At 40.3% G+C, this 11,606-nt stretch overlaps 1 protein-coding gene across 3 annotated transcripts in view; it reads right to left on the reverse strand.

The window, feature by feature from the left end:
• Wrn (WRN RecQ like helicase) overlaps positions 1–11,606 on the reverse strand; it is a 143,976-nt gene that overhangs the window by 65,493 nt on the left and 66,877 nt on the right. For all 3 annotated transcript variants that reach the window (XM_029480718.1, XM_029480717.1, XM_029480716.1), the window contains exons 16-17: positions 10,467–10,549; positions 5,614–5,720 (exon numbers count right to left, since the gene is read on the reverse strand). In XM_029480718.1, the coding sequence (XP_029336578.1) occupies positions 5,614–5,720; positions 10,467–10,549 (190 nt within the window). The remainder of the gene's footprint in view (positions 1–5,613; positions 5,721–10,466; positions 10,550–11,606) is intronic.

Below are 11,606 nucleotides of genomic sequence, written 5' to 3' on the forward strand. Positions count from 1 at the left end.
ATAACTACCTCACACTCTGCACACAGGTTTTGGTTAATCTCTTCTTCCAGTTACTTAGTATCTACTATTCTGATCTTTTTAATGGGTCCTTACGACAAATTAGTGGGGAGAGTCAATATACCTCATAGTCTTCAAAAGTTCGTCCTCCTGGTTAGATGCAAACTTTGAGGGCTATGCAGAACTTTCACCTGGCTTTCACCTCTCTGGGCTCACTTTTGTGATTCCTTCCAAATGGGTCCTGTGTTAATTGTTTGGTGGTTTCGAGCACTTTTTGATTTGCTATACTAATTTGGTGTAGTGAATCCAACAGTAATCCCAGCATAACAGGATTAGAACATAAGATCAAGGTCAATAAGAAAAGGAATATCCACCAGGTGGCGTTTCTTACCACCCTCAACAGAGTCCGTCTTTAAAAGCACAGGGGCTAAGGATCCTTGGCCTCTGCTGGAAGAACAACCTGCCAAGACTCTCAACTGAAGGAATATGCTGTTTCATCGCTGCAAGAACTGAAAGCGATCTCATTATGTCCAGAGTTAGATATAATAAAAGATTTAATTCTTTTTTTTCCACCTGAAGAGTATTTGAGAACCTCTTAAATTATTTAAAACTCCTTTAACGCAATCCTAGAATCAAAGGCCTAAGAAAGGCTTACACAAGCATCCTCTTGCTTTTCAATTCCACAGCTCGCTCTGTCTCATTAAATCATCCTAGGTCAGTGGGAACCAGTCCTTCTGAGCAGCGTTCAGTGACCTGCACTGTGGGACACCTTCCCTTGCCCTCCCATGTGTGACTGTGCTATGGGCACTACCCATCTTTCCATGCATGGTGCATGGTTTGTCTCTATTGCCTCTACTTTCCTGGATGTGGATCTCAACTCCCTCTCGGGGCTATGAACTACCTAAGGGTAGAAAATATAGCTTGTCTCTTTCAAATCATTTGTGTTGAAATCAGCACAGTATATTATGGTATACTATTTATTACCCAACTCTTTTATAACTACCTATATAGGAAAGTTACTTCGCTAATTCCCAGCTTTCTAACCAGAATTAGTTGATTCGTGTAATTATTAAGCAACTGCTATGAGTCAGATAGTACCCCTGCTTATATAAACAAAAAGAAAAAGAAAAACTCCCCCTTGTTATGGTTTAGATACAAACTGCCCTATCTGTGGGTAGAAGGGTGACTCCCCAAGTCATAGACCCAACCACTGAGAGGTGATTGGATAATGATGGCTGTAACCTGACCCAAAGACTTAATTCACTGATGGATTGCATTAAGAATCTAATGTCATCATTCGGGCATGAAAGTGAAAGACTACATAACATAACCTCAGTGAGGTGCGATACCATCACATACTGCACAGAAGACATAGAACTAGGGGACAGATTCAGAAGTATCACTTTGAACGCTGTATAGAAATAGACTAAAGGTGGAAACAAGGCGATTATTGTAATAGTCTATCCCGAGCTTTTGTCCCCGAGGGACAACCGGAATCTTTTGTGGCAAAAGCTTTATTGCTTCTTCAAGAGGGAAGACCCCGACCCCAGAAAATGGAGTCGCTTATATAGCCCTCAGCCATGGCGGTTCAACACCTGATATGGCTTGTCAGCTCCTGATTTGTTGCTCGCCCATCACCCCACTACTACGCCCCGAGATGGGCAGTGACTAAGTGTGAGTTCACTCTCGCACTTGCGCACAAGGCTTGTTTACTAGTTAGGCACAGCGGAGGCCAGCGCCATCTTATAATGGCGATTGCTTGCAGCTTGCGATTGCTCGCAGCACGGCTCTCCACAATAGCCTACATGAAGGAAGATGTAAGCTAGCACCAGGGCTATGGCAGGGATCAAGAGGGAAGCGATTAGCATCTGTATAGACTTGGAAGATCACTCACAGGCTTTCCTTACTGGTGAAATGTATGCTGCAGAGTGGTACCAATAATCAATCTCCCAGGCAGAGTGGTACACACTTGCAGTCCAGGCACTGGGTACACTGAGGCAGGAGGATCTCTTGATTAGTCAGGGCTGCATAGCAAAACTCTCTGGTGCTGCTATTAAACAAGGTAATGGAGTCTGCGGGAAAGCACTCAGAGTGGGAAGAACGTCAGGAGCCAGTTTTGGAGGGGTTAAGTTTGAGATACCTATTAGGAACCCAAAGAACAAACTCTCAAGTTGACAATTGTATATATATATATATATATATATATATATATATATATATATATATATATATACATATCCTATAAATCTCCTATAATATGTGTGATTTATATGCAATAAAATGCTAAAACAAAATGTAGTACAACACCAAGTGCCGGTAAGTAGGCGGAGGAACTCAGTCACATCTTGGTACTAATCCAAGTTGTAGATTTGAGGGTTCTCCATAATGGGATGGTATCCAATTATGCACAGAAAAGAGAGAGAGTAAGTCTAAAACAGGGACCAGGACCCCAACCCTAATAAAACAAGAAGGCACAAAGGAACAGAAGAGACTTGAGGAGAAGGTTATGCTGGGAAAGAAAGAAAGCAAGGGGAATGAGCTGTCCTTTGACAACTGAAGAAATATGATGGCATTAAAGCTAACCTAATGAACAGTCCTGAAGACTGAGACAAGAGTGTCTGACCCAAGGCCAGACGCATACTTAGACCCCAAATACGTTAGTTTATTTTCCTTTGATGTTGTATCTGCTAGCTGTAGCATTACATTTCTGCTACTGTTTTTGACTTACTTAATCACTGCTCAATCAAATCTTTACAAGAAAACCCAAACAGAAAGAAGTCATTTTAAACATAGCAATTCGCTATTAATGTGTAAGATTGATGATTAAGGGAACTAAGTCAGACAATCTCGCCAAAAGGATAAAAACTTTCAATGCTCCTCTTGATTTGACCCATTTAACTGTGAAGCTTCTGCACACTGTCTCTCTATCACCAGGACCTAAATATAGGCCACTTCATTAATTCAATCAAACAATACAGCAGACTACAGACCAAAAAACCAGGCTGACAAAACACACTCAAAAGATTCTCAACAAAGAGGCAAAAGCAATTAAGTAGATAAAAAGCCCTCTTTTCACCCAGTTAGGGGAGGAGTGGGCCCTTGGGTCTCCTCTGCCATATAGTATGGGATGGGGCACATGTCACTGTACTTCACAGACTCAAGCTCATGTCTTCACACTTGCACGGCAAGCTCTTTACCTGCCATGACATCTCTGAACCCTGTTGGACCTAAATTTACATCATTTACATTTTAGGAAAAACTACAGGGACAAACATTCAAGATCTGAGACCAAGAAAGAAAACCCATAAAGGAAAAAAAAATTCTGAATTTTACCCAACTTATAATATTGTTCTTTATAAAAGATTGTGAAAATAGGAGAAAAAATAAAATTTACAAAGAAATATTTACAAGCTCAACATCCGACCAAGAACTCACATTTATAAACATTTAATTCTTAGCAGTTAACAGAGGGACTGCAGAGATGGCTCAGTGAGTATCAGGACATGAGCACGGATCCCCAGAACCAACAGAAAAGCCAGGCACAGCGTGCACACCTAGGAGCCCAGTGTTCCAGAGTAGAAAGAGCCCAGGGGCTTGGTGGCCTGCTAGTCTAGCACAAATGAGGAGCTCCCTGGCTACTGAGACTGTGTTTCAAATAAAATGGGGTAGAGAGTAACAGAGGAGGACAGCAGCGTCAACATCTGGTGTCTGCAGGGGCTGCACTGTAATGCACACCACAGAGGTATAAGTGCATAAGCACAACCCTCCCCCCTCCCTCTCTCCTCTCCTTCCTTATCCCTCTCCCTCCCTTTCTCTCCCTCCACCTCCCCCACGTGCTTAACAGAAAAAGTACAACCCAATTAAACTAGGCATTTAACCAAATAAGAAGCTCACAAAAGATGTTCAACACCACTAGCTATTAGAGAAATGCAAATTGAAAACACAAGCTACCACTCCACTCGTATCATAATTGCTAAAATGCTACATAGTAATAAGACAAAACAGTGGCAAGAAAGCGAAGACGAAGACGCTATTGTTCCTAAGCTGCTGGGGAGGGGAGGATACAAAGCAGAGCAGCCAGTCTAGAGAGTAGCACTGGGCTCTTCCTAAAAGTGAGACCAGCACTTCCCATTGAACCCAGAACATCATGTATCCCAGAAAACGAAAACTTATGTTCACAGACTTTGTAACCGCTGACCTGGACCCTGGGACTATAGGCAAATGTTTACAGTATCCTCATTCATAATATCCTAGCTCCAACAAACAACCTAACCGTTTCTACAAACTGTGATGAGTAGAACTATCGCAGTCCCCAGCCCATTTTACAGGGGCCATTAGTGAGGAACACCAGGTAACTACATTTTTTATGGACTATTTAAGAAAAGAGAACTGTATGTGAAAGCCATACCATACTACGCACCGCCCTTTCCATTTACCACACACCCGCCCCCTCCATCCACTACACTCCCATCTCCATCCACCACAAACTGGCCCTCTCATCCACTTCACACTCACCTTCTCTATCCCCAGTGGTGTTTTCTGGTTTCAGATTCTTGTGAACAACCAAGTCTGAATATACTAAATGAAAAGTTATACCAAAAACAAACAAACAAAAAAAACAAACAAACAAACCTAAAACCCAACTTATATTTTCCTTTGTCTTTCTCCTAAGACAGGACTAAAGTAGGCTGCCTCAAACTCAGAGATCCACCTGCTTCTGCCTCCCGAGTGCTGGGATTAAAGGCGTGCTGAGTAACATGATGAAATTCTGCACTGTACTCTCAAAGATGTCACCCCATTCTCCCCATGGAGAAATGACCCCTTGGTCCAAAGTATCCACACAATCCACAGCCTCCCCCTTTAGCTACTGACGAACCATCTCAGTTAGGAGACGAGGAAGTGCTTGTGGTTGGCTGCTACATACTCTACTTAATCATGAGCCACACGGTCAAGAATAATGACTGTGGTCATTTCTGCCATTGTATATTGTATACTGTATATTGTCACAGATAGTCATTTTTAAAATTCTTCTAGTGTGCATAATTTACATTGAGGGGGTATTTCCAGGCATCCACAGATTCTTGAAACTGTACCCCTTTCACTAAGGAATAGTAACTGCCATTTTTATCTGCCATGTTCAAAACTTGTTTTCCAGCTCTTGTCCCAGGGAAGAGCATCCAACCCGTGCCCTGACAGTAGGAATGTGGCACAACACAAAGTCGCACGTGAACTAAAACAGAGGCATCTTTGATGTCTTCGAATAACACAATTCCGTGGTTCTCGAGGGAGAACCTTGTAGGTGACACTGGAGTAGCTCAATGTCACAGCTTGGACACTCCTGTTAAGAGTGTTCCTTAGTAAGCTACATGTCAACCTCCAAAGGAAGCCAGCGCGAGAATTTTAAAAACTAAATATGCCCCGCTGCTCACATCTGATACCCTCCCTTTTATAGAGAAGTCTTGAGATGGGTGGACATTACCCAGTCCTGGAAAGGCCTTGATGAAAATGTCACTTCAGTAAATTCGGGATTGAGGGTCTAGCCTGGTGGTAGGAGCCCTGGGGTCAATCCTCAGCTGAGATGGGTGGGGTCGGGGCATCAGATCTGGCAAGGCTTACCAATGGGAGCGCTGTTTTAAGAGAGCCCAGCATCCTGAATGAACTTCTGAAATCATGGCCCCACTCTGAAATGCAGTGAGCCTCATCCACAGCAATGAGAGTGATGCCTACACAGAAGAAAATATACAGGAGAAATAAGGCTCAGAAGGAAAAAGCTAGCTAAGTCAATATTGTTTCTTCCTATTAGAACATATACCTCACAGAAAGTATAAGTCAAATCAAAGTATTGGGCTCAAATACACACACCCATAAGAAGCATAAATAATACCAGATAACATCAAATTTCATAAGTCAGAATAGGAGTAAGAGGAGAAATGAATAAAAGAGGTTGGCATACAGGAAATATTTACGTCGTAATTTAAACAACACACTCTCTTTCGGCTTTCATTACTATTCCTCAAAGACATAAATTGCTTATTATTACTGTGTCCCAAAATTATCACTTATAAACCATCTACAACAATATCCTTTCAAAAGAACTGTTCCATTTCTTTTTGGCAATAATGTTAATCTTATCTCATAGATTAGCTATCAACGGAGACAAATAGTCAGCACATTTCTACTGAGATTAAGTATGTTGTTATCTGCAATCCGGCACATATCATATTACAGGAAGTTCCTCTGAAATGCCAATAACTGAAGACGAGATGACATCCACATTGGCTAACATAAAACGGCTTGGGGAGAACTAATTCCCACCGTGTGCAAAGTAAGTAGTGAAAAGGAACATAGCCCTCCACTCGGCCCCACACCACACACTAAAACAAGATCAATGGTGTCTTAATGCATCCTAAAGGGCTTCATTATATAATCATCAAGACAGCTTCAGACATTTCAAAGAACTGACCAGTAATGCCTTTACCCTTATCAAATTAGTACTTTTAAGAGAAAAATAACCTTTTGTTATTTGCTGATATATTCTATCAGTGAGATGATTTAAAACATGTGCTTCAGAATTAGATTAGCTGTACACAAAGCCTTGAGCAAGCTACAAATCTTTTCAGTTCTCAGTTTCCTCAAAACTACATCGTGGACCTGCTGAGAAGGCTCAGTGGGTAAAAGCCTGAGAACTTGAGTTCAACCCTCAGAAACCACAGAGAGAACTGACTCCCATTGTGTTCTCTTACACAGGAGTTCTCTGACCTCTACAAACACACTGTGGTATTACACACACACACACACACACACACACACACACTGACCACTACCACCACAACCATCATCACCACCATTACCACCTTCACCATCACCACCATCACCCCCAGCAGCACCAGCAGCATCGTAAGTAAAAATAAAACCCAGTAGGTAGTAACAGCACCTAATACTTCTTACTACTCTAAGGTTAAATTAGAACATTCACATAAAACACTCCGGTAAGGATGGGCCCAAAAAGAGCTTAATAAATATGCTTCAGCTGTTATTACTACATGGTCATTATGATTTAAAGCCCTTTTAAGAGCCACATGCATGTAATTCAGGATCAGGAATTCAAGGCTCTCTTCAGCCACAAAGAAAGTTCAAGACGGGCCTGAGCTGCTGGAGGCCCTATCTAAATAAGAAAACTGAATTAACCCTTTTCTGGGTAACCAGAGTACACTTGACCTCAAGGGTCTTACAATCCAGAGAGGAAACAAAAGAAACAAGAGCAACTCATTGAGATTATGAGCTACGCCGATGTCCTCAGAAGGAAGGAAGCAAAGAGGCAAACGCTAACTTTATACTACTGAGTGATTGCGGAAATTCCAGTGTTATTCATACACTTATTCTAAATGTAGAAATTAACATGGCTAGATTTTAAGTTAAAAGAGTTAGATCTGACAAGCAGTTAATAGTGTTGAACTTTCACCTGCGCAGTTAGTTCAGACGAGCTTTGGCAAAATTTACTCTGAATGCAAAAGTTCAAGGGTCTTCCAAGGTCCTGTAGAGATTTCATTTAGGCATCTGCCATTCAAGTCTCATTCCCAACGTTAAAAGACAATCACCTGAGAAGGCACCCCCATAAAGTATGCTTGCTATTTCTGTTATAGATCCGGACTACTTTTAAAAAAATGTAACATTTACCTAAAAATGACAAATCTGATTAGTTAAATGTCAGACTACTGTACAAATAACATCCCAAGTATATTCATTTTTGTAGGCTTTTTACAGTTTCTGCAAACAAAAGCCAGTGGAAATATTTTAAAAAATAATTTTCATTTTCCTTATCCCTTTTTCTAAATCACCCAGGGAAATATTTTTATCTATTAAAAGCAAACAATTCTGCTCGAGTGATGAAAAACTTACACGTGTTATCTGGCTTTGTTTGCTCGCTTGTGTGTATGTTTCTAAAACAGAAGGGAGGTCAGACTATCGGATCCTCCTGTATCATTCTCCTAACTGATTCACAGGGAGGGAGGGGAGAAAAAAAACCACAATAAACAAAACATACAGTGTCTAAGGTGAGCAAGAGGGAGTGGGTAAAACCGCTTCCCTTTGGCATAACAGCAAATGCCCCGAACCCACATGATTGACAGAGAGGACCATCTTCCCTTCTCCTTCTCCTATAAGGTAAATCTATAAGGCTAAACCCATAGAGAGATGCTTGAAGGAACGCCGTCCAGACATTACAGACTGGACATCAAACTTGTTTTCCATTACAGGCAAAAACATGCAAAAAAAAAAAAAACAAAAACAAAAACAAAAAAAAAAACCAAAGATAGCCGGGCGTGGTGGCACACGCCTTTAATCCCAGCACTCGGGAGGCAGAGGCAGGCGGATTTCTGAGTTCGAGGCCAGCCTGGTCTACAGAGTGAGTGCCAGGACAGCCAGGGCTACACAGAGAAACCCTGTCTTGAAAAAACCAAAAAAAAAAAAAAAAAAACATGCCAATGAGAGCTAACAGAGAGAGAGCATAGGTACACTGTGATAATATATTTCCATAAATATTAATGTAGGTCCTCATTCTTTGCTGCTTTCAACGCATACTGAAATATAAAAGTCTGCTTTCTTTTTGGTTTTTTCAATTTCCTTATTTATTTGCTTGTTTGTTTGTTTGTTTATTTTTATTGGATATTTTCATTATTTACATTTCAAATGTTATCCCCTATCCCATTCCCCATCCCCCTGCCTCCATGAGGGTGTTCCCCCCACCCCCAACTCCTGCCTCCCTAGCCTCGAATTCCCCTACACTGGGGCATCGAGCCTTCACAGGACCAAGGGCCCCTTCTCCCATGGATGCCTGACAAGACAAACACTATTAAGTGATAGGGTACATGTCTTTGTTACCATGACCAAAGCGACTTGTGGAGGAAGGGTTTATTTGGCTTACACTTCCATGTCATCCTCATTGTTGATGGAAGCCAATGTGGGAACTCAAGCAGGGAAGAGACCTGGAGGCAGGAGCCTGAAGTGAAATGTTCAGTGAAGCCTTTGTGCCTAGCTTTGAGTGAAATGTTTCAGCAAAGCCTCTGCTGTGTTTGGGTTAACGAGTAGAGGCTGAGAAATTGTTTTGAGATTATTTGAAGAAATGTTGTCTCCCTGCAAAGTCTGCACTCAGTACTACCTGAAGGCCTGCAGCTGCATCAACCTTGGTCCTAAGACATTCCTGGCAAACCTGGAGTCTTACCTTTGATTATGCCTAGCCATGGTCAAAAGGGACTGAGATCTGTGTGGGTCATGTGCTCTCTTGAGCAGCAAACACAAGATAACAACGGTGGTGGTTGAAACCTTTCCCAGCCCCAATTAACCTTGAATAATGCTTGAATAAAGTAACTGGAGTGAGCCTTCCCAGGAAGGCTGAACCCCTCTGCTCCTTCCGAAAAGGATGGCTTAGGATCTTGGTGAGCTCCTCTCTCTACTGTGGCACCAACAAGCAACACCAATCAATACAAGCTGATGCAGAGCCCACGAAGGGATGCTGCTTACCAGCTTGCTTCCCATGGCATGTTCAGCCTGTTTTCTTATAGCACCCAAGACCACCAGGCCAGAGATAGTACCATCCACAATGGCCCTCTACCATCAATCCCTAATTGAGAAAATGTTCTATAGGATTGCCTTCATCTTGACTTAAGGAGACATTTTCTTAACTGAGTTTCCTCCTCTCTGATGACCATAGCTTAAATCAAGTTGACACTCAACTAGCTAGTCCAGTACAATACTGAAAACTTAACCTATATGAAATTACTTAATACCTAATACTTCAAAAACGAAAATCCCACAAATTGGGAAAACAATTTTATCTGATAAGTTGGATAAAATTTAAATGAAAGTTTTGAATATGGATGGTGTTTGTTTCCTTTGGAGCTCTTAGCTAAAACTGACCACACTTCCACCACCAAAAAACAAAAACAAAAAACAAATGTTTCAGCATAAACAATACCACAGCATTTGACCTATTTTATATTTATATTTTCTAAAAAAATATGCCATTTAACAGCATTGTTCTAGAGTTTGAAGGGCGATTCTGATGAGCAAGAATGAGGAACCACACACTGATTCATTTAGATTCAGAATATGAAACAAGACAAACTCCAGACTCTAGGGCTCAGCGTTCATGCAACAATGCACAGAATAGACAACTGTGTGCCACATCCTGCATGAAGGAGTTGGAGGCCAGTAAGAGCAGAGAAGCCTCAAAAGGGTTGAGTGTGACAGGGATGCATACATGCTTATATACAAACATAACACTCACCCAGGAGTACCACCTCTATGGAATGAGGAATTATACATCATTGTAAAATGGGACAAATGTAAAATTGATTAGAAATTTCCTAGAGGAGCAAATGTTTGAAATAAGCCTTTAACAAAACTGGAATCTGGTCTTCAACCATAAATGGGTTACTTTGTATTCACCAAAGTCCTACTTCATTACTTACCAATACTAGAGTCAAGATGCTGGAGTAGGTCCAAGTTACCAGAACAGAACTCTGGAGTTATGTAGATGATCCTATATTTGCCTCTGTAAAGACAAACAAAAATAGAAACATAAATTGAAACACTCCAATACGAAAAAAAGGCAGTCAATGAATGACAACAAAATCAAAATGTTCAATAGATATTTTTTAAAACTTATTATTTAAATGCATTTTATACATCAAACATATTAATAATATTGAGTATTTTGATATCAGATAATACTTTAAAATTTTGTCCAACTTTTATATTCATATCCTTTCATATCCTAAAAATATCATTAATGAATATTTAATACTATCCATAACTGAGAATCCTGTACCTAATATTGAATACTAAATTGTTTCAAAACATACAGAATATTCTTTGGGAGTTAGGCATAGTAAAAGAGCATAAAATATTTAAGAAGAATCACTAAGAAATATATTCGAAAGCCTTTATATGATATCACCTGACATAGTGAGAGAGTATTTAAAACACATTATATATCTGTGTACATTGTCCAACAATCAGTTTACATAAAAAGATTATCAGTGTTTCTAGGACAGAAATTATTTTATCCGTAAGTATATTTTAAACATTTCAAAATAGCAAAAATGCTTTGACGTAAACATTAAGGCAATGCTAATTTCAAGCACAGTGAGAAAAATTATCAATAAAATTTCCATGATGTTTGTAGAACATGATTTTAATATTTTCAACTATTGATATTCAACAAACAGAATAATTATTTTAAGTTATACTTTGTTGTTATGTTTCCCTTTTCCTTTCTGATTTTATTAATTTGGATACTGTTTCTGTGCCCTCTGGTTACTCTGGCTAAGGGTTTATCTATCTTGTTGATTTCTTGAAAGAACAAACTCCCGGTTTGGTTGATTCTTTGTATAGTTCTTTTTGCTTCTATTTGGTTGATTTCAGCCCTGAGTTTGATTATTTCCTACAGTCTACTCCTCTTGGGTGTATTTGCTTCTTTTTGTTCTAGAGCTTTCAGATGTGCTGCCACGCTGCTAGTGTAAGCTCTCTTCAGTTTCTTTTTGGAGGCACTTAGAGCTATGAGTTTTCCTCCTACCACTGCTTTCATTGTGTCCCATAAGTTTTGGTAT

Source organism: Mus caroli, chromosome 8, assembly GCF_900094665.2.
Source record: "Mus caroli chromosome 8, CAROLI_EIJ_v1.1, whole genome shotgun sequence".
In the NCBI taxonomy this organism is placed as follows: Eukaryota; Metazoa; Chordata; class Mammalia; order Rodentia; family Muridae; genus Mus; species Mus caroli.